The 25086-nt window shown below is 41.9% G+C and overlaps 1 protein-coding gene across 1 annotated transcript in view; it reads right to left on the reverse strand.

Annotated features, from left to right (window-relative positions):
• The window catches only part of pde4ba (phosphodiesterase 4B, cAMP-specific a), an 88498-nt gene extending 66168 nt beyond the window's left edge, over positions 1 to 22330 (reverse strand). The window contains exons 1-4 of the mRNA XM_080431261.1: positions 21666 to 22330; positions 5008 to 5202; positions 3605 to 3641; positions 3252 to 3322 (exon numbers count right to left, since the gene is read on the reverse strand). Coding sequence (XP_080287387.1) covers positions 3252 to 3322; positions 3605 to 3641; positions 5008 to 5202; positions 21666 to 21805 — 443 coding nt within the window. The 5' untranslated portion in view covers positions 21806 to 22330. The remainder of the gene's footprint in view (positions 1 to 3251; positions 3323 to 3604; positions 3642 to 5007; positions 5203 to 21665) is intronic.
• Between the last annotated feature and the right edge of the window lie 2756 nt (positions 22331 to 25086).

Below are 25086 nucleotides of genomic sequence, written 5' to 3' on the forward strand. Positions count from 1 at the left end.
TGATAGAATGTATACGCATCGATATGTTAGCATATGCATGTACCACACAACGGTGCCACAAACAGCACATCTGCTGCCTGGTGCTGTGTGCAAGCATGTGCGTCACTGATGCGTCTGTGTGTGTGTGCGTGCGCGTGTGTGTGCGTGAGAGAGAGAGAGAGAGAGAGAGAGAGACTACGTGCTCTGTGTATGTGCATACAGCACATACATTTCAGTGTGTGTGCTCGAACGGTATGTTGCTGTGTGTGTGTGCCACTGCTGGGCATGTGTATGACGTGTGTGTGTGTGTGTGTGTGTGTGTGTGTGTGTGTGTGTGTGTGTGTGTGTGTGTGTGTGTGTCAGGGAAACTAGGTCAGAGAGGCTTACTTTTAATTGCAGTGATTCACAAAAATGAAGTACAGTGCTCTGGAGTGGGTGTATTTTTTGCAGTGTTTCTAAGCACAAAGTCCAATGTTCTTGGAAGGATGCTGAAGTTTGGGGAGGAAATGAGGTGTGAATGTTTCCGTTTCTGTAGGTTTAAAGAACTACAGAGAGCGAGGAATGGATATATTTACAGTACACAAGTCCTGTTTGATGCAACCTCATTGCCCAGTGATATTACAAAACCTATATGGTACGTGTATGTGTACGTGTGTGTGTGTGTGTTGATTTGCAGATGTTTAACATATACCTTAAATACTAGGCTTTATTTGGATAATATTCTAATGACCGGAGGTTACCTGATAAAGCATTAGTCATGTCATCTTTTATAGGAATACACTTTATTGTGGCAAACAGCTCACAAAAACGCCCAAACAAGCTGACTCACAAAGCACAGAAGGGAGGGGTGTGTTCCCTGTTGCCACCCCATCACTTGCAGTTTCCCCCAACGTGAACACACAAGAATGAACATAAACCAATCACATTAATCACACATAAATCCCCACAACACATTCCCATAGCAAATAACTACCCAATAACACAGCAATTCAACAATAAATACAGGCGCACCCCGAGGCATGCTGGAAACTCTCACCACCTGGGACGCTACTAAAACCCCACCTGAGCAGGGGCGGATTAACCCTTCGTGGTGCCCGGTGCTTGGACCCGGTTCGGTGCCCCCCGGGAACGTTCTTTCGCAGCCCTGCTTCCAAATTTTGCAGTTTTTCGCCGTTTTTTTTTTTTCCCATGCCGTTTGGTGCCCCCCCAAGGTTGGTGCCCTGTGCTTCAGCACCTCAAGCCCGTTGGATAAGCCACCACTGCACCTGAGGGGTTCTACTACTACCAGAAACCAACTCAACCAACAAAAAAATCCCAGGATGCTGAATGGGGCACCTCCCTCGCTTCCCCCATGTACAGTATATATCTGCTGCTATGCTCATGCACCTTTTGTCTTACCTCACGGTACTTACCGCACCGGATAGATATACTGTGTAAATATGTAACATTGTTGTTTTTTATTGATCTCTCTCTCTCTCTTTCCCCTTGCCCCCCTTCATCTTCTTCCCTTTCTCTTTTATGGAAATAAGCAAATAACAAAACGATGCGAGCTTGCACAAAAAATTATTTAACCCACTGTTTTACACCTGTAAACCTGTGATGTGACTATAAAGTTGATTCTGATTCTGAGGTTCTCATTTTATCAGCTGGGTCGAATGCCTTCCAATGCTGTGTCTCCTCTTCAAGAGCAACTTCAGCGATGTAAGCCAGTACCTCTACCCGGCAGCGAGCACCCGCACAGTGGTCTTCCAACTCTGTCATCCCACTTCTGACACCAATGTTTTGATCGATGGGTTTCTGATCCAAAAGGAGTAGTCATGACAACCTTTTATCATGGGAATACTCTTTAGTGTGGCAAATAGCTCACAAAACGCCCAAACCAACTCCCTCAAAAAGCATCGAAGGGAGGGGGTGCTCCCTGAAGTCACCGCATCACTCACGGTTTCCCCCAATATTAACACCCCCCCAAACATAATATGCCGAATGAACGTAAATCAAAGACATTAATCATACATAAATGACCACAACACATACTCATAGCAAATAACCCACTAACGCAACAATAAAATGATAATAAATAAAGGCGCGCCCCGAGGCAAGCTGGGAAGTCTCGTCAGCCATTAACTGCCTGGGATGCTACAGTATTGACTGATGCTGCTATGGTCCAATTCCAAACTGCAACCTAAAATGATACTCTACTCTACTAATAAGTATTGTGTGATATTTTTAAATGCAGCAGACTTTTCAGCCATCACAAGGTGCAATGCAAACAGTCTGATTTGATGTCTAACCACTTAAACCCCCTGAAATGGACCTGAGTTGCAGGTCTACCGTACCCCCCACAATAGGGATTAGGGATGCTGGGGTTCAAGCGGGTACGTTTTGTCTCACAAGCCTTTTCAATGCTTGATTCGGAGATAAAACATCAACTTGACAGATCCCTCAGAGGTTAGATTGCACAATGAGCAGCCACTATACACTAGCTCAGAGAATAAAACTAAACTTCTGTGTACAAACCTGCACAATTACCTCCATGTGCATACCAATGAGGCAACTCTATTATGTGCATGTGTGTGTGCATGTGCATGTGCATGTGCGTGTGCGTGTGTGTGTGTGTTGCACCCCACAGTGAAGCACTCCAAAACATAGGGATTCCATTCATACCATTTGCAAACACATTGACGTAAGAGGCGGAACTGTTCTTTTGATGCTAAGAAATACAACAACACCCGTGTATTGAGCAGCACAATGCCACATCCCTTTCACCACGAACAGGTAAAAGATTAGTGCTTCAGAGACCAACTCTGTGTGTGTGTGTGTGTGTGTGTGTGTGTGTGTGTGTGTGTGTGTGTGTGTGTGTGTGTGTGTGTGTGTGTGTGTGTGTGTGTGTGTGTGTGTGTACGTACGTGTGTGTGTGTGTGTGTGTGTGTACGTACGTGTGTGTGTGTACACGTGTGTGTGTGTGTGTGTGTGCTCGCGTTCACAAGGCACGTACCTGTGCCTTGCTCATCCAATGACACTGACGTGAAATGTTGAAAGAGCTGCAGCGTTGCAATCCTGCCAGTTTAAAGCTCAATGCTTCCACCTTGTGGTGATTGAGTGGAACTACAATATTTTCCCCCTCAGTTAACCTACAGTATAGTGTTAAAAAACAAACACTACCTGCTACCCCACTAATGTGAAAAACAGATTCAACCAGTAATAGCTAGAGGTGTGCAACATGCTCTGTAAATGAATAAACAGAAGAGCAACTTTAATTTATTAACACGTACTTGTTGGATGCACATTGGACATTGGTCAGGACAGTGAAGTTGTTTCTTACACTTCGAAGGCTTGCCAAAACCTAGAGAAATGGAGAGATGAACACAGAGAGAGAGAAAGATCTTATTTCATTATCTCTTCCTCTGTAAGAAATGTTAGTGTGATTCCAACATTGGGACAACAGTAATTTGAAGTATTATAATTTTACTCTATTTTCTTTAGCAGAGGGTGTTTCTATCTGTGAGGGTCCATCCATCCATCCATCCATCCATCCATCCATACATACATACTACTGAACATGAGATGAACACAGTAGTTCAGTAGCATATTTATACTGTATTGTAAGAACACTGGGATTATGTACCTGAGCAAAAGGTGTTACGATCAGGTCATCACCATGTCTGTGAACACAAAAAAAAACATGGACGATTTATTCAGGGAACACATTTTTATCAAATGCTTATACGTATACAGTACGTGTGTGTGTGTGTGTGTGTGTGTGTGTGTGTGTGTGTGTGTGTGTGTGTGTGTGTGTGTGTGTGTGTGTGTGTGTGTGTGTGTGTCTGCGTGTGTGCGCACGTGTGCATACGCACACGCATGTGTGTTTGTGTATACACACATACAGTAGTGTATATAAATCTCTACATAGACTGTAGAGCTCAAAGGTAAACTAGTTCCACGCAAGGAAATCATTGTTGAAGAGTGTAATTTTAAAATGCATCAGTCATTTGTTAACTGTTTCCACACACGCACGCGCACGCACGCACGCACACACACCCACACACACACACACACACACACACACACACACACACACACACACACACACACACACACACACACACACACAGTTGCGCACTGCAGCTCTTGCATACTGCTTACGCTGACTGCTTGGAGCCAGCTTGGCCATCACACATTTTAAGTAATGAGACCAACCATCCAGAATGACCAAACCACCTTCATTCATCCAAGTCAATGAGAAGAGATGGACTGGAGGCGGTCAGGAACGTGGAATCACTTTGCTACAGTAGGAAGGGACGTAAACGCTGTAATGTAAGGCGTTCCATCTACTGCAGGTTTGGACTCCATGTCATGTTATGCAAGAAGTCTAGTTAGTGTAATGGAGGAAGTCCCCTGACCTGCACTTTATGTCCATGACTCATCAGTTAGATGTACACTGTGAAGTGTCACTTCTACAATGGCTACAGCTGGGTGACAATCTCATCTTTCAGTGTGAGGTGGTTCACCTTCAGGAAAACGTTTGTCCACAGAGTAAAATACTCTGTGGACAAACGTTTTTGATGTGTTAATTTATGTATTTGTAACTTCAGGAATGTACAAATGTGGGTCCATTTGGTTACATTTCTACACTCCTGGAGTTAAATGAACGCGGAGGCTTTTACAGTACATGTGCTAGTGTACCAACATGAACACTAGTGTCCCTATTCTCGTGCAAACATTCGGTAATAAATAGCTGATCTACAAGCTCACAACGCATCATCACGTGTGAGCTTGTAGATCACCTATTTTTTGATGAAGAGATGAAGAGGGAAATAATTTGGGGAACCAAGTATAGAGCCAAGGGGTCCCCTGGTCAACAAAGTATAGGTAGGGTTTAAATGGTCAACTTTACTTTCTGTATATGTAGGCCTACTGCATGTGTTTGTATGCACATGTGTGTACCTGCCCAAACTAATGACTGTCTGCATGTTTGCCTGCTGGTTTGCATATCTGTGTGAGTGTGAGAGTGTGTGACTGTGTGCTCACAGTTCAGAGGCGATGGATGAGTTTCGGGACATAGACTTGGGCGACAGGTCGTAGTCACTGTCTGAGCGGTAGAGGAAGGACTCTCGGCGCTGGTTGTGACCCGGGAAGTTAGTGTGGAGGACCAGACCAGAACCCGGAGAGGCCTGGGGGTCCAGAGGGCTGCAGCTGGCAGACGGGCCATTCTCCACATCAAAACTACAACACAGAAGAAAAAAACACACACACACAGATCGTTTGGAAAGATTAGATTCGTCTCTGGCTTTTCAGCTTGATTTGAGCAGATGAAACAGGATTAACGACTGGTTTTAGGGTCACATGGGAACTTCAAGAAAGAACACCAGCCTGCTCGTATTGTGTAATAGACTTCAACATTTGCCTGATCATGTGTTCTGTGACCACTGATACTGACCTTTAACCATATGATAGGTCGACTCAACTCTATCTAGATATTATTTAGGATTGTATGGTATTGTATGGTATAGTATTGCTGTTATGGTTCATGGTGGGCAATTCAGAGAGCTGCGGTAACCTACAACATGTTGTAGGCTGTGAGATAATTTCAACCTCAATACCACAGCACTATGCAAGGTATGCGCCCAAGGCTTCTATTTTCTTTGTTGCAGTCTTCGAATTTAAGCTTATTGAAACAATCATGGACAATTAAAATTCCATTGAAACTGCAGCAAAATCATAAACATTAAAACATTCTTTATTCATACACCGGTATATTATTAAATAAATGCAATATGCAAGTGCAATGTACAAAACACTAACTTTTAGACAACTACCCTGACACTTTTAGGAACCATGAAAACCCCACCTTCCACAACAAAAGGATAATAAGATTACAGATATAATAGGATAATAAGATTATAGAGCACTTCTTCTTCTTCTACCCTGTACAGCACTTTGGTCAATCTCAGTTTTAAATGTGCTTTATAAATAAAGTTTGATTTGATTTGATTCTTAATGACTCTGTCGCAAGGTTATTATTGTTCTTTTTTTTTTAAACAAAATCTAGATGTGAAAAATAAACATTTGTTAACTGAAAGAAAAAAGGGAGAAAAAAAGTTAAAGGCAGAGGAAACCAACCTGCTCATCGAGAGCAGTTAGGAGCTCAGTGTCTTGCTCAACACTCGACACTTCGACACTTACTCAGGGGGAGCCCGGGGATCGAACCGTGAACTTTCCGCTTAATACCCCATATTATTATTATAAAAAATAAATACAACTAACATTAAAACTAATAGAAACTCAAAATAAAAAATAAACTAGCAAACCTGTGTTAAAATCTAATCAAAAATAGACTGACAAAATAAATACTACTGGAAAATGCTAAAATAATAATAAACGTTCCTCGACATGAGGAATGTGGAAGAGGATCTCTTCCGCTTATTCTATCAACATCTCCCAAACTGATATGCTGGAATCAGTCCAGCACTCCTTTCTAGTACACTAAACACACACACACACACACACACACACACACACACACACACACACACACACACACACACACACACACACACACACACACACACACACACACACACACACACAGTCCGGAGTGACATGCTACAGTCTATTAGTGTTCAGTAGGATAGATGATACTGCTCGTATTTTCAATTGACTAGTGAAGAACACACCTTCGCAGTACATACAACACATCATTTTGAGTTGATTATTTATTGAATACGAAATAGGAAAGGTGAAACCAGTATGGATGGAGGGATAGATGAATGAAAGGATAGATAAGGACAGATTTATAGAGGAATAAACAAAGGGCTGAATGAATGGAAGGATGGATGAAGGCACAGATGAGGAATGGATGAAGGCATAGTGGTGGATGCCTGCACGGTGGGAGGAATATGTAGATTTTCTATGCGCAAGTGTGGCTTGGTGTGCTGAAGATTTGAATATAAGCAACAAAGTGGATATGGGCCGTGTTCTGTTGGTTCTGCTTTCCTGCAGGTGAGAGAGATCTCAGCAGAAACTAGATATCACCAACGTGCTTGTTGTTGAGATGATGGACCGATGAAAGAACCTTTTGCAGCATTGATCTCAACAAAAGCAAAATATAAAAGGAAGGAGAACTGCTTGCACATGCCAGGAGTTTACACTGCATGGCAGGACTGGGAGGACTGAGTTCAATCCCCGGCCGAGTCATGCCAAAGACTATAAAAATGACTATACAAATGGTACCCAATGCCTCCCTGCTTAGCACTCAGCATCAACGGTTGGATTGGGGTCCCTGCGACATACTGTACAGGGTCATGTATACATCTACATGCTTCATGCTACACAAACAGGAGATAGGCTCCTGACCTGTGGGCCACATGGCTCGGGAACCATTGGTTCACAAGGCTACTTACTATTGTGTTAATTAAGCCTGTTAGTCATAAGAAATGTTATTTTATAAAACAGGGGAGGCACAAGGGTGTTGTGTTATTTTGTGTACTGTAAAGCGTCCTTGGGTTTCTGAAAGGCGCTATATAAATCCAAGTTATTATTATTATTATTATTATTATTATTAAGGGTGGAAATATTTGAAAAAAGTGCTGGCCCGGAGAAGTGGCACCATCAGAAATATTGCCAGGTTGTATGAAGGATACATACAAGCTGTTGGATGTTGTTGCGTTGGCTGGGTGGAAGAATAATTGGTGCGCTGGGGGTCCCATGTAGTGGGCCAGAAATTGTTCTGGGAGTGGCGTGAGACGAGCGGGAAAACGGGTCGCTGTTGAGGCGGCGTGGAAGTCGGTGATGGCGGGGGGTGATCGACCTCGCTTGATCGCTGGCGCTGGAAGCCAAAGATGTCATCGCTGGAGAATGGGAACGCAGCGGCTGGCTTCTGGCGTTGTGGGTCGAAGGAGGAGGAATGCTGATTGCGATCCATGGTTTGTTATTTACAATTATTGAATCGTGTGGTGGAGAAAAACGGGGAGCCTGGGCTTGCGAGCGGCATACCTTGGCATAGACATGCCAAGGTATAAATACCCCTCACTGATTGAGGAGGGGAGAAATTGCAGTAGAAGCTATGAAAGGTGCTTGGAATCAGGTTGAGTGAGGGAGGAGTTATAAGATGGAAGATGGAAGATGGATTGGTGACAGGTGAGCGAGGAGAGGAGTTGTTATCAGTTTTGATTGAATCAGGTGAGTGGGGAGAGATTTATTTATAGATTAGCAGGGAAGGAGATACAGTATTATCAGATGCTTTGTTACAAGGCTTCAGGTTTGTCTTCCCTCCTGAACGTTGTTCTAACTCCATTATTAATATTCACATGGCGGACATTCTGCTCTTGCTTCATACTATGACGTCAATTATGGTCAGTCACAACTGGATTAGCAACACTAGAGTGAATAGAAGAATTGAATATATAGCATCTCTTCAAAGTAAAATGAGGATTCATATTTGATCCTGCACATGAATCATAAATCTTCTAGCACAATGGTTGTGTGTGTAGTTCCATTTATACACTCTTATAAGTTGAGAATCACTGGTATAGTTTTCATGTCTGTTTCCAAGCTCCATGAGGAAGTGACATGTGAACTTATGAAACCGCACATTCCCTCTGTTCACATCATAGGGGTTCAGTTTAAACACTTTTTTTAATCGTGAAAATTTGTGCAAATCCTTGAATATACATGTTAAAGAAATTTAAGCGAACATTTGTAACTCAAATCTTTGCTTCTGGGGATTTAATGTCTGTCTTCTACAAGCTCACAATGCGTTTGCAATGTGACGCATTCTGAGCCTGTAGATCAGCGAATGTTCTCCGCAGAATGTGGATACTGGGCTAAAACAAAAAGACATCACACATCCACGCTAAAGGCTCGCTCGTCAGTGCACATTCAAACAGCCATTGAAATCCAAGGCAGGCGACTGGTGGCATTTGTTCTTTTACAAATACGCTGGAAGGCCTAAAAGAATGCACAGAATGCACAGTATAAATCTAACTGTCTATGTGTCCGTGTTGTGTCTCTGATGGCTAAACATGACTTTCAACTTTGTTCAGAGGGTGTAGAGGTTAGTCAACATACTATGCCTCTCCATTTGAATCATTATCGTCATCATGAAAAACTAAAAAAAGATTGTGAAAGTCTCTGTCCAAGAAAGAAATACATAAATGAGCTCTATGAAAGGGAGCAGTGGTGTGTGTGTATTTAGTGCATGCATGCCTGCCTCTATGTACTATGCACTTTAAGGTTGATTGCATCTGCAGCCCCGAGGTCATTTCACTTTGTGTGTTCTGATCACGTGTGCAGACGACTAAATTTAAAACCACAGCGTGCAAGCCTTAACGACCACAACGCGCACGCACGCACGCACGCACGCACGCACGCACGCACGCACGCACGCACACGCACGCACACGCACACACACACACACACACACACACACACACACACACACACACACACAGCTGGCCATCGTCTTTTCTGTTATCTCAAAAAGAAAACGGAAAGCCTTCTAGCAGCGACTTTGTAGCCAAAGATGACAGCTACCCCACCCACAGGAAAGTTCAAAAGGTTGACATCACAAAGACCAAGAGTCCCCTTTAGGACAAAGAAGTGTCTCTCCCAAGATCCATCAACACACAAGATCTCAAGCAGGACCTGATACAGATATAGATAGCAACACTTCCTTTCCTAAGACTAATATTATGGTATCATTGCTTTTTAAAAATAGCAATCATTTTGGAATGACGAGAGAGATAGCACGTGGTATCTCAGTGGTATCTTCACCACTGAGAGTGTACAAATGGATCGGTCCATTTGGCTCTATTTGTACACAAATGTTGTTACAAATGGATACATTTTCAACCCTGAAATACTGCAAGTCCAGGGAATTGCGGTAACATCGTCTACCATGACTGTTGTTCATCATTGCTAATTGAGCATAAAAGCTCCCGAAAGGCTGTTTGCAAAGAAACATAATTGCATAATAATAGGTTTTTGTTTTGGAACACAGAAGTAATTTGGCCTCTTTTGTATTTGGCTTGTAGTACAGTAATAACAATAAATCCTGGGGGAAAATATTAAGGGAATGTCCAGCTGCTCCTGGTAGCAAAATTAAACAATTATTTCATTGACTTTGTGATTTGTAACTTGACATGCTTGATCATACAATATATCGTTGCTGTCAAAAATATCAAAAATAGCAGATCGTCAAGCTCAAAACGCATAATTTACGGAAAAACATAAAACGTTAAAATATGGAGATGTGAGAGGTTTCTGCTTGGCAGTGAGGATGTGAAGTCGTGTTCCTTTTTTGGATGTGAAGTAGGATCCAGACGGGAAAGTGCCATCTTATCACATTTCACCTAATACGTCTAGCTGATAAGACACATTTCATACCTCCAGTACTACAGTATCTGTAGCAGTGATGATAATATAATCTTGTGGCTTATTCCATAAATGTTATGGGAGCTCGGAAGCTGTCTAGACCACAAGGCATTAAACACATGCACAAAGCTACCACAGAATTTATAAATGCTGTTGGTTGTTTGATTGGACATTTTCTTATTTGTAACAAGCTCCCGCTTAAGGACATTTTTACCACTTAAGGCCATTTTCTTAAGTGTGTGTGTGTGTGTGTGTGTGTGTGTGTGTGTGTGTGTGTGTGTGTGTGTGTGTGTGTGTGTGTGTGTGTGTGTGTGTCCGTTGTTATTCATTCCCTTATTTTGTTTACTATATTATGTCATGTACTGTTCCCACCGTTCTTATTTGATTGAACAAATGACAATAATGAAAGCTACAGTATCATAATACGCTGCTGTTGCTCCATTGTTGTCTTTGGCAATGAAGTGATTGCCATAGACAATGCTCTGGACGGCCTGTTCGACCGTGTGTCATGTGTTTACAAATGTTGGTTGCTAACACAGGAAGGTATAAGTTATACCGTATAACTGCCTCTGTGTCAGTCCATTGCAATTTGTCACTTTGCTAATTTTTGGTTCCTACCTGCCTACCTGTTGTCAATTATTTGTACGAGCTCTTGTTTTATTGGATCTTGTTTATTTGATACACTCTTTTGTCTTAGCTCTTGCTCATTTGATTTTCCTATTTGTCTCATCTGTTTAAGAAAGTAGGTATCTGATATATTGCACTTTTACCTTAGCGCTAGGTATACTCTTAGTTGCTTGTTTTAGAAGAGAATGAACACATTGAGTGCCAAACGCGAGAATCTTGTTTGCAAATACAACCTTTTGAGTGCCAAAAACTCAAAGGTTTTTCCACAAGGGGGCGCTCTAACGCAACTTAGGAATGATCCTAGGTCCCTTTAAAATGGAATGGACGGATGTGACGTGAGCCCAAAAAACGTCACTTCCGTCCGCTCCAATGATAGGATTTGGAGAAAAAGGTCCATATCTCCATACTTGTTTACAGTGATGAAAACAAGCCATTTTCGACAGGCGATCACTCTGCAATGGCGGATCGTGTTAGAAATATTATCGTTCCAGTCGTTGGACGGGACCCTCGGCCATCGCCCAGACACCCTTTGTTTACATCCGGGTCCTCGTGGAGGCTTCTGCAGCTCTAAAACGATGACTGTTTCCAGATGGTAATGTAAGAGGCATAAAAGAAGGTCATCCAAGTCACAGAGCTCCACCTGGTCTACAACTAAACAGAGATGAACGATGGGAGCAGGGACCTAACTGGATGAAACCCGCGGTGCTGTTGGCTGACTGGATTGTTTTATTTGCCTGTGAATCCATCCATGTGATGTATGTTAACTCTACCGTTTAGGCTTGGTTTTCACTCTCACCTTGTCCTCTCTACCTTGTTTTACCCGTCTAATATCTTAAACCCAAACTGAATATTCAGGATCCTTCCACAGTGAACTCTTTTTTACAAATTTGAACATTTGAAGAGGTAGCATGGAACTAATCTTTGACATTTTTTAAAGATATTTTTGGGGGCTTTTTCTGTCTTTATTGATAGGAACAGTAGACTGACAGGAAATGGGGAGAGAGATGGGGGGGCAGCAGGATTACCAGCCTAGGTGCCCAGACGGTTACGCCAACCGTCCGGGCCAGCATTGAACTAATTTAACCATATCGACTCTAGTGTCCCTATTCTGAAGCAAACATTTGGCGTAAATAGCAGATCTGTACAAGCAACGTGATGCGTTGTGAGCTTGTAGATCGGTTGTTTTTGGCAAAGAGCTTTGGTGTAGATTACGGTCAACAAAGTAGATAGGTTTTAAGTGGTAAAAAAAAATATCTATAATATCGCATCACATGCACAACGGCATCTCCATCTGTCAACCACAGCTTTTGGTTTCTGCTATGGGAGAGAGAGGAGAGCGTGGATGATTTACACAATCCAAATCCCTCACAGATTATATCATGGAATTTTCGGAGATGACGGTCAGCATCACCGGAGCTAGCATGAGTTGAGGGGATTTGGCAACGTGTGAATATGAGTTAGAAGGGGTCGGCAATGTTGATGTTGAGCATAATGACGTACGTTTGTGGGTGTATATGACGGGAAATGTCAACGGCAGCGTGGATAGTTTTACACGCAACAGTGGGCGTCAGAATGGTTTGGAGTTGCTTTTCAAAGATACTTTCCCACTATTTCCCCATTTGTACTCAGTGATGAGATGACATACAGTACAGCAGTGGTAAGGAGTCATGTTTATACAGTAGGTATTATGAACCATGAGAGCTATTGGGAAGTGATTACTGTGACCTCTGGATGACCTTTGGTGCAACATCCTTTCTGTTAACATCCTGTGACATGAGTCATGGGCTGATGGACTGATGGACTGACTGACTGAACAAACAAACAAATGAATGACTTAAGTTGAAGTAGTTGTAGCAGGCCTTTCTTTCAAATTAAATACAATTATCTCAATTATCTTTAACTGGATAAATGAAAGGATACATAGACGTACTGTATACAGAAAAACAAAAATGCATTGGCTACAATCTGATTCAATCTGATGATAATCGGATATATCTACTACTGTGTATGGTACATACAGTCTTTTGAACTTTCCTTTGGGAAAAAACTGAAGGTGAACGTACAGATTTGGAGTGAAAAAGAAAAGGACAAATTGACAAACAGAGAGAGGGGGAGGGACTCAACCCAGTGCAATGCTCTGTTTCAGAGAAATTACATGTTTGTACCGCTACGACAATGGTATCGTCCTGTTTCCAGGTAGAAAGGAGTCACTGAGAGGAGTTACTCGAAGAAATGTGAGACACTGAAGAATCCAACATGAGCACAGAGCGACAGCATAGCTGGACAATGTGCTTTTTCTAAAAGAAAATGTGTTCCTGGCTGCGTGTGCTGCCAGTGGTTCTCAAAGTGGGGTACGGGGGCCACCAGGGGTCCTTGAGGTGTTCCGTTATTCCGTTTTAGTCGTTTTTTTTAACAAAATATTGATTTTTTAAATCTTGCGTGCGTGTGTGCGTGCATGCGTGTGCGTGTGTGTGTGTGTGTGTGTGTGTGGGCACACATCTGTGTGCAAACGTGTGTGTGGTGCGTGTGCGCAGACACTCCAGTGTGTGTGACATTGCATGTGAGGCTGTTTATGACTGTCTTCCGCTGCTTGTTCTGAAGAGTGGAAACCAGGCTCTGTCTGTGTGTCTGTCTGTCTGGTAACACCATGGTTACACCTCCTGTTTGTCTCAGTGTTACCCTCAGTGTCAAACGGAGGTTTCTTAACAATTGGTACCCTGCTGAGATTGTTTTAATTAGGATATTTTATTCTCTGAGGAATATCAATAACTGTAATGTTGCGGAAATTAACAACAAAGGCCAGGAATGAAGCCAACAAGTTCACGACATCAATAATAGAAGGTTTTTTGTTTTGCTTTCTAAAGCTTTTTTCTGAGCTAAACAGACTCAACTAACCGCTGTTTTTGGGCATGACATTATACAATAGGTAGGCAAACATTTTAAAATTATCAAAACAATTATCAAAGGATAATTTTTTCAGGATCAAAGGAAACAATCAAACATTTTGAAAATAGCATCTAGAAGCTCACAACGTAAAGCATCGTCTCTTTTCACAATTTGTTGTACAAAGTATTATAGTGCTTAAGTGGCTAAGCTTCCTCTGTGTGGAACCAGCTTAATGAAACATACCAGACCATTGAAAAGAGCCAGACTGGAGCTTCCTGCAGACTGACTGGAAAATAATATGCCATGCATCTCTTATACCCTTACTGTCGGCTGGTAACCTTGCATGTCCAAAACAGTTACTTGTCAGGAAATGGAAAAAAAAGACAATCTGTGTTCCGTCCAATAGAGTTACGAGATCTAGTCACAAGCTCTTGTTATCAACTTAAGCTCTATACCGTATTTTGTTATATAGCCGATCTGCTATTTTCTGCTATTTGAAAGAATTCGAAAAGAAGAAAAAATATCTAAACTTTTGCCTATAATGACATGCTCAAAGTAAAAGTGGTTATTAATTTTCATTACATACAGTATGTGTAAAATACACAGACAGACATCCAAGGTGACCAATATCATTGATTTACTGTATGAAAAGAGAAAGAAAGAAAGAAAGAAAATAAACAAATGATGATCACAGCCATTTCCTTCATGATAATGAAATCCATTGTCAGAGTTAAATTAATCCTGAGGATATCACAGGGAACCAATATTATTTCCCCAACTCTGGCCCTAAAATGAAGGGCAGCTCCATTACCTTTTACAACCCAGGCCCAAATGGGACATTTGTCACAGGGGGATTCATCAGGAAACTGTCCTTTTCCCATCACAGATCTTGACTTTTGGCTGAAGGTCTATTTTGGGAATAGACTTCCTGATCATTTCCAAACATCCATCTATAGGACCTCACAGCGGGTTTTTTTTTTTTTTTTGGAACAGTGCACCTCCGGCCATTTCCAAAATGATGCAACTCTCAAATGGATTGCAACAGTATTACATCAATTCCAGCTCTATCGATGACATCTGTATCAAATGATCAATAGCCGAGAAATGTCCCAAAAAGTACGACTGTCTCGAAGACGTCAAAGCTTTAGGCTTCCATGTCTAAAGCAAAAGTGATGAAGACCCGCAGTGGTCGAAACGTTGTTTAAAAACTAAACAGAGAGAGAGAGAGTTTGAGTGAGTGAGTGAGTGAGTGAGTGAGTGAGTGAGTGAGAGAGAGAGAGAGAGAGAGAGAGAGAGAGTGAGAGTGTGTGTGTGTGTGTATCTCAAATGGATTGCAACAGTATTACATCAATTCCAGCTCTATCGATGACATCTGTATCAAATGATCAATAGCCGAGAAATGTCCCAAAAAGTAAGACTGTCTCGAAGACGTCAAAGCTTTAGGCTTCCATGTCTAAAGCAAAAGTGGCATCAATTTGCTAACCTGGTATATCAACTACAATTTATTTGAGGTCTACTCACCCTGAACCCCAAAATCATGAAAATGCATTCAATTACTTACTTGGACAGCAGACCCAAAGAATATTACTGTATATAGAATATACAGAATGTATATTAAAATAAAAAAGATCTCTATGGCTCTTTGTAATCAGATGTCACAACCCATCTAATAATATAAAAATCAGCTAGATACTGCAGTTATTATTAGAAAATAGGACAGTAACAATACTAGGACTTGTACCCATGTTATTATACATGCATACTTAGGTACAAAGTCATATAGCAGATGCTCTCATTTAGAATCATTTACGGTCTAAACACACACAGCCCATGAAATACAGAGTGCTTCTGTGAAAGCCGTGACACTGATAAAGACATCAGGTCAGACCTGATGAAGACCCGCAGTGGTCGAAACGTTGTTTAAAAACTAAACACATTTTCTACTGGGAGCTACAGTGTGCGAACTTCCATTGCTTTCCTCCAATGTATGTATTGTTGTTCAGCACCTGAAAAGCTTTTGTTGGGATGTGCGTGCTTCCCTCTGTACTCTATTACTGATAAAGACATGACAACACAGAAGGGAGAAAGAAGGGAGGGCTGAGAAGAAACATTTGGACATAATGTAAGTGTGGGGGAGAGAGAGACAGACAGAGACTCAGAGAGAGAGAGAGAGAGAGAGAGTGTGAGTGAGTGAGTGAGTGAGTGAGTGAGTGAGTGAGTGAGTGAGTGAGAGAGAGAGTGTGTGTGTGTGTGTGTGTGTCAAGGGACAGTGATATTTAACAGGACTTGCTTTAGAGAGCATTCCATGGGCTGGTAAATTGCAGTGCGGGATCTTTTTTCCATGACATTGCCTGGTTTGTTGGGAGTAAATCTTCTCTGGGTCACAGTGCTATTTCCCCTACTGCTCATGTTGCATTATGTGTACAATGCAGCAGACTGCGAGTCTACAAATGTAACCAAATGGACCTGTAAAAGTCCATTTGGTTACATTTGTAGACTCTTGGGAGGATAGTAAAGGAAGGATTCTCTGGACAGAAAAGGGTAAAAGGTCACTCAACACCAACACTGTTGTTATCATTACAGTCAGCACAATTGTTCTTCCTATTTCAACTGTCATCATCATCACCACACCTGTGAAAGCTCCATATACCATCATCATCATCATCTTTCCTTGTCATCATCATCCCTTAATCATCAAAACTGCTATATCATCATGCATATCCTCATCATTATCCTCATCATCATCGTTGTCGTCACTCTCCTCATTTCACAGTAGAAGTGCTATGAACTTGAACTATGAGCAGTCACTCAGAAATCATAATAAGTCCTCACCACAAACCACCAGAAGACCTACGCGTGCTATTCATATTTCCTTTCTGTTTACGCATCACCATAACGACACTGTACACGCAGTGGCACTGTAAATAAAGTACTGCCAAACCGTGACCACCGGGGCAGAGCGTATACCACTCCACCCCGTGGGCAAGCAAGCTCAACACTTCCAGTTGTTCTCAGAGAAGTCGTTTCAAAGGCCTTTTACACTGCCAATGGCCAAGTCCATGAAATTAAAGTAGGCTGAATTGTTCCATGCAACCATCGCAGACATACAGTAGTACATCGCTTCTCAAAGTGGGGTCCAGGGACCCCCAGGGGTCCTTGAGGGGGTTCCAGGGGGTCCCCAGCGAAATAACTGGCTAATCTTCACCAGTATTACATGTACATCAAATACAACTAGAGAACGTACAAGAATGGCCAGAGTTTCACTGTTATCTCTATACCAGTGGTTCTAAAAGTGGGGCTCAGGGTTCCTTGTTTAGAGGGTTCCAAATGGACCCTTGCAGGTCTATAACTCTGAGAGTGTACAAATGAAATCAAATGGACCCCAACAGGCTCATTTGGTTCCATTTGTACACTCTCAGAGTTCAGGGGGTCCTTGATTTTAAAAAGAGGATGCCGCCTCTGTGGAGCTCGCTGAGGGAGTATATTGTGTGCATCTCTGGGGCAAGCTAGTAGGGGATCAATTTATCTAAGTCCAATAATATTTTGAGAACAGACATGTTTTTTGGTCAGTTTTAAATTTGGATGGGTCATCGAGAAGTTTCATGGCTGTTAGTAGGGCATTCCACATTTTGGTGGAAAGGTTCAAAATCACTAGTACAGTAAAATCACTAGTACAGTATATCCACAATGACAATTCTGACCAACATATGTTTGATTTCACTCTACAACCTATTCACTTTGGCACAGTAGCAAATTATTCGCTGTTTTGCCTGCAATGTTGCAGTCTTATTCACGTCCTATCCACAAAATAAAACGATTTTCACACGGGATTTCCCCCAAAAGAAAACGCAAGGAAAGGGGAACTAACGAGTCATCACTATTCAAAGGCAGCATCAATCCCACATTTAACAAAACTATCCCACCGCTGAGAAAACGCAGGCATTCCATTGGTCCACAGGACTTGACCCCCGCTGTATTGTGCCACTCCAAAAGGTCAATAGAGCTGTGAATGTTATTGTTGTGCCAATAAGTATCCTGGTCACACGGTTCATATAACCAGTTAAACCATCTCTCTGGGTGATTATCTGTGTTGATTTTTGGGTGTGAGAGGAGTTTTTTCTCACCCGTACACACACATACCATATGTACACAGACAGAGGTCATAAAGGTGCAGGGCAGCTATATATACAAACACAAGTACATGTATAGAAAACACAAAACGTGCATTCACAACATGCTTGCATGCAACGCTCACACAGACATACTACTACTAAACCTACTAAAGTGACTCAAACGCACACACAAATGAGTGGAAGAACTTGTTTTCATGAGGATTATCCTAATTAACTCTGGTTGTCACGGACACACCTCACCTTGCACACCTGCCCACCTAAGAAAACACAAACAACACAACAGACAAGCACATCACAGTACACCATCTGTAAGTTCTTTACACTTAGGAAGGACTTTCCACAGGAAATCCAGTACTTTCCACAGGAAACCCTGGGTCTCAGAGGTGACTCTGACCCACCTCGAGCCACGGTAGATCTAAACAGCCTTACACTTAAGCCTAATTTATACGAATTGCGTCACGTTGTTTGCTTGAGTATAAATTCGGCTTCACACAAAACAAATACAGGTAACCTTCACAGCTGATTAAGTGTAGCTCACTCAACCTCCACCTCAGCAGATTCTTCAAAACAAAATGCCATGCACCGTTAGGCCTGTCACAATTATTACATAATCGCCTAATCGCAATTATTTGAGATAATCGCAATAATTTTTGTCATAATCGCTTCCATGTTGAAAAATTTCCATACACTTTCAAACATTTTCCAAGAATAGCGGAAATAGCAGATCTAAAAGCTTACAATGTGTTAAGTTGTAAGCCTGTAGCTGTAGATCAGCTATTTCAGCAACAAAAAAAAAATCTTAAAGGATAACAAATTTCTTTGTATATTTATTTGCCTGTCATATCTGCCCTGCTGTGGAACTTTTGATTACGAAGCCAAAAAAGGCCCAAACAGAAATGCGATGTTCCAATGCCAAAAACACAATTAAATTGTTGATCGCAATTATTTGTGTGGCAATTAATCGTCAACTTAAATTATGCACTGTGTTGTATTTTGTATTTCGTATTTTATTCTATTCTCATTGTGCTGCTTTATTTTGGTCTTCCCTATAAAACTGCATCTCAAACCTTGTAACCCTAACCATGGCGAGACCTGGCAGCCTACTCTGTCTGCAGACTGGTCGGCCTTTTCTTTTTTAATGGTCTGCAGCCATGCTTCACGACCGACAATTCCCTCTGGGCCAAGCCTCAGTCCGGTTGGTCATCCTGGTTTGGACCTACAGTATCCTGAATTACTTTTACAATAGCGATTCCCAAACTGTGGGCCGGGGACCACTGGTGTGGGCCGGGGACCACTGGTGTGGGCCGCGAGAATATTGCAAGTGGGCTCCAAAGATTTTAATGGCATTATAACAAATAAATAAGTAAAAAGTCATGGTATTTTTTTGTATTAAACCTTGAAAAATGTGTATCATTCATTGTGATACCGTTACCATATTGATTGATCCAAGCCATGACACAATCAATTGATTGATTGATCACTAAAATAACGATGCTCTGAAAATGCACGCCGCCCCCCCCCCCCCCCATCTGACCACAAAGACGGGAGGTATTTTTTACTTTTATTTCCAAGTATTTCCAATTTTCAGTACTTTTACTTCTACTCCACTACATTACATCTCAGAGGCAAATATTGTACTTTTACGCCACTACAATTACTTGAAAACTTTAGTTACTAGTTAGTTTGTAGGTTTTGATTATTATTACAAAACATACATTAACCACTTCAGCCCTATATATGTCCATTTGAAAATAGCCAATCTACAAGCTCACAATGCATCTGCTATTTTCAAAAGATATTTATACATTTTATACATTTGAAAACTTGTGAAATGGGACATTCTGCATAATGAGTACTTTCTACTTTTGGTACTTTAAGTACATTTTTAAACAAATACTTTTGTACTTTTACTCAAGTAAATTAAAAAAATCCGGACTTTTACTTGTAACAGAGTATTTCTACATTGGAGTATTGATACTTTTACTTAGGTAACAAATGTGAGTACTTTTTCCACCACTGCTCGTTGCTTGCCGTTTGTTCTCTCATGCACTGTCACATCGCATCAAACCAAAAGTAAGCCTTTTGGTAAACTAGCCCTAATACAGCCAAATCCTTCACTTAAACAACCATGTTAACATTGTGTAAACACTCAACTGCAAGATGTCAGAACACAGATGTGGGATGCAGGCAGCAGGCCAAGTTTAATTCCTATTTAGGTATATGTTAGGTTAAAACAGATGAAAGAATCATATTCTAGTACACACAGACAGTGAAGGCCAACTAAGAACCATACACGTCTTGTATCTCACCTTTAAGACTAAAAGCTGTACACATTAAATCATGAGATTAAATCCCAGACAACCTTTGTGGTTGCCTCGTAAGTCATTCCCTCTCATCTACAATACATTGTGTTAAAGAACAGACGGGATGTCAAATAATCGTTAACGCATTACTCTCCTGCATTAACCTAATCCTGCATGACGCAATATATCACAGCACCAAATAAAGTAGTGTGCATTTTGGAAACGTCATAACACTGGAAAATACCAGAACACTGTCAGCTACACAGTAAAATACTGAAGTGATACTCAGGATTTTGCAGTGTATAGTTCTTACACAGTAGCCCAGCATTTACCGTCCAACGAGGATTTCCCACTGGAATCAATTGAGGCCCCTAATATAGGTTCTGAATAAATGTTTAATGAGCGAGCTAGCCAATATGGTCTCTCAATATGGGAAATTCTTCTTGGTAGCAAATCTAACCACTTTCAACCTGGCGTCCCTATTTTGGGCATTATATCATTATACTGTAGGTGAAAATGTTCCCAGAATTTCAAAAAGTAGCAAAAATAGCAGATCTACAAGCTCACAACGCCTTGCATCGCGACACAATGTGAGCTTGTAGACTGGCTATTTTTAAAACGCAACCGACTACTATATTTTGGGCTTAAGTGGTTCAGTCCAGCGATGGAATCGCTAGAGGATGAAAAGGTTGCACACATTTCAATGTCATGGCATTTTATTTTTTGTTTTGGCTTATGGCTTTAGGGCAGTCTTGCTGTCAAACAGTAGCAGTCTCACTAGCTAATGAACAGAACAAAAACAAAACATCCTCGCTCTCAATATATTCAGACCAGTTGCTCAGCTAACTGAACTCACTCGATGCCATAAAACTCAAATACGTTGTAAAATATGTAATGTAAAGTTACAGCTCTGTAAAACTTGTAACTTCAATGTATGCATTTAATTGTCTAACTCTGACAGACAGTAGAGCCGTTTCATTTTCTGTTTCACTGTTCCATCCTGGTCGTGACAGTCACACAGGAGGAATGGGAAGTGACACTGCACATGACTACTCACTTTACATGACACGAATGCACGCACGCACGCACGCACGCACGCACGCACGCACGCACGCACGCACGCACGCACGCACGCACGCACGCACGCACGCACGCACGCACGCACGCACGCACGCACGCACGCACGCACGCACGCACGCACGCACGCACGCACGCACGCACGCACGCACGCACGCACGCACGCACGCACGCACGCACGCACACACAATAAGGAAGAATCAAGAACCACAGAAATGTACTACATGAGCACTACTACAATATATTATGAAGCATGAAAAGTGTGTGTTGCTGTTGCCATCATCCTGACCTGTTAGAATGGCCATGGTTGGCGGCATGGAGTCTCCTGATGACTTCCTCGCTGAAGTCAAAATGAACCTTGCTTCGGGTACAGGGTGAGCGCCGGTGCATTGCCCCAATTCTCACACACGCACCCACACACACACACATACACACACCCTCACGCACTAACTAGGACATACTGTATCATCACTCTCTGACACATATGTTATCTACAACTACTGTATCCAAACACATAAACACGAGCAATCTATTCAAAAGACTCATCACACACATGCATTAGCCCCGGTACCACGCAAGATGATCAAATAAATGCCATCAATCATAAACTTAACAGTATGATTACACACTGACATGTCACACACCTACATCTACATCCACACACACAAATATTAAATAAAAACCTCATACTCTTATACCTAAACCTATCCTATACATTAGGATGACATACTTAACACATACTAAGACATATCACCGACCTCAATGGCATGTTTTTCATGCACCAAAGCAAAAATATCAAACTACCAAGTTATACATTTAAGTTATTATTACCAATATACAGATTCTCCAATAAAAGTAAGTGAAATATTTTAAATCTTGCATCACCCATCACTCAGCAGACATCAAAAGCATCAGGCAAGCCTTCTTAAGCACCGTATCTACTGTAATCCCTCATACACATGCAGCATGTTGTATACTGTATAAACACTGGCACACGCGTCTCACTCCCAACTCTTCTTACTCCGTCTTTCACTCTTACGCTCTCTCACACACATACACACACACACACACACACACACACACACACACACACGCATATTCACACGCCACTCCTCTGTGTTCCTCTCTTTGCCGACTGTACTGCTATTGGTCATAGGCTCTACTTCCCCCTTGTACTGTAGAATATGTGTGTGTGTGTGTGTGTGTGTGTGTGCATGCGTACATGATGTGTGTGTGGAGCTCTGTTCCCCTGGCCCAGCAGAGCAAGGAAGAACATAGAAAGTTCTGGAGTGGAATCACTGGAATGGAGTCACAATGCATCCATATACAGTAGGTCAAAGCTGAACTAGCCTATACCAACTGTGTTCTTATCGAGTACACACCACAATCAAAGAATAAGTCACCGATATGCAAACCTGCTTAACGTATAGACATACACATCTAATATAAGTCATTTTAGCTTTGGGTCCAACTGGAGGCACATTAAAATGAATGAGCAAAACAGCGTGGTTTGTTCGCTTTCATTCTGTCAGTCTGGTCGACCTTAACCCATTAAGACCTGAGACCAATTTTACAAAATGACCTATGTTGCTGTCAGTGATGCTCAAACTTTTTCATGTCAAGGACCCCCAAAATGATATGTATTTGGCCGCCGACCCCCATCTCTCTTGTTCCAGGGACCCCCCCAGAAGCAAAGTTTTGAGTTAAATATGTTGTTTAAAAAAATATATGTACTCAAATATTTGCACCAATTTTTCACAATAAAAAAAAAATAGCAGATCTACAAGCTCGTAGCGTGGCACTCGGTGCCGTGCTATGAGCTTGTAGATCTGCTATTTTTGAATAGCCCAAAGAAATCAAAAAATGACAAAAGATGCGTTCCCGGACGTAATGGGTTAACTGGCAGTGTGTGTTTGTCTGTGTGTGTGAGAGAGAGAGAGAGAGAGGCAGCATCTGGTACTCTTGCAGGGGGGCACAGAACCTTATTGGGTTACACACTATTATCGGTGCCAAGGCAGTGCAGTACCCCAGCCCTCAGGAAACTCTGACAGGAACACAGTCATCACTGTAGTTGGTGGTCTACGGTGGTGTTGCACACACAGCCTATTATTTTACATCATATGTCCAATATAAGTACTATATTGGGGATTTTTTAAATTGCATTCTGAGCCATAATGCATTTATTGTGCCTTATGCACTAGAATAGCTCTACCACCTCCATGCCAGTTCTTTCGATGATGTCAATTTCAAGGATTGAGGCCATCTGCAATACATTTTTTTCATAAGGCTCAGATGGAAATACAGTACCATAAATGATAGGTGTCCACAGCAAGCTATTTACCCTGCAACCTACATACCCAGATGTACTCTATGGTGGTATCTATGACTTTGTCAACGCAGCACCTTTAACGTTGATACAGTACATCAGGCTTTGCCAACTGCGGGGGTTTGCGGTGACATTATAGTTCTTTGCTCAAGGGGAATTTGTATAAACACTAAATTGGGATGCAAATCATGCAATATACCACTTTATTAATCACTGAGGGGCATGATTTTGGCATTCATAAAAAAAGATAAGAAACAGATGCATAGGCTACTGTACATTTATAAAAGCTATATTTGGTAGTATAAATACACATAAGGGTTATATTCCACAGACATTTAGGTGCATTTATTTAGGCATTCGTGTGCCAAGCTCCAGAATGCATTTGGTTTTTCACCGGGAAAATGGCCTCTGGGATGCTCTGGGATGCAACTTAAGTGTGACTTGCAGCGTACGTTCTATTGTGTGTGGAACACACACAACGCCAAGTTTGAAAGAGACAAGACAAAGTGGGTGTTGTGCAGTGTCACTTAATAGTTGATGGACTGACAGTATCTGCAGTGACAACAGTGGTTTTAACACTGGCCATCGAAACTCTACCACCATCAGTACCAATTTGCGGCTAACCCGCACTGCCAATGCAATTGCATAAGGTATTGTGGATTACACCAACTTTGACAGGTTCTGTTAACAAGTCATCTGAAATTCAAGTTATGGCAGTTATATTCCCACAATTATGCAAAAATGAAAATAAGGAAGCGTCTTGTTCAGACATGTTTAGAGCAAAGATAAGAGGAGAGAGCAGTAATTACATTTGCTTGGTTCTCCTCTCTCCCGTCTCATAGCGGAAGTTAGATGGAACTAGAAGAGGTTCAGAAGTTCAAAAGAGGTTCAGGCTCAGAAGACTGAGGAACGGTGTCCCGCTTCAAATCAACTATGAATAATTGGGGCTGCATCAGCGCGGCATGTAAGTGCAGTGAGTCTAAGAAGACTGCCAAACATATACAGTTAATACCACCTGCAACCTACACAGACCACCCTCAGAAGTCTGCCTCTTCAACATAGGACCAGAGACAAGGGCATGGCTACACGACACTGAGCAGGCCATCTGATGATACACAAAAGAATAAGAAGAGTGACATGACAACCCACAAAGATGACACATAACGTATTCTCACTCTGAGCGCTGCAGACCAACAAGGAAAGACAAAGAAGGCCACAGAGGTCAGGGCTGAATTACGCATTTTTGTCGCGATGGAAAACACCCATTAATTTCTTACTAAGAAATGACCATGAGGTGTAGTGGCTACAGTGAAGTGAGAGACAGAGCGTGCGTGTGTGTGTGTGTGGGGGGGGGGGGATCCTGGTTATGACAATTGTTGTGGTT

This window comes from Gymnoscopelus braueri (assembly GCF_963280865.1).
Source record: "Gymnoscopelus braueri genome assembly, chromosome: 6".
Lineage (NCBI taxonomy): Eukaryota > Metazoa > Chordata > Actinopteri > Myctophiformes > Myctophidae > Gymnoscopelus > Gymnoscopelus braueri.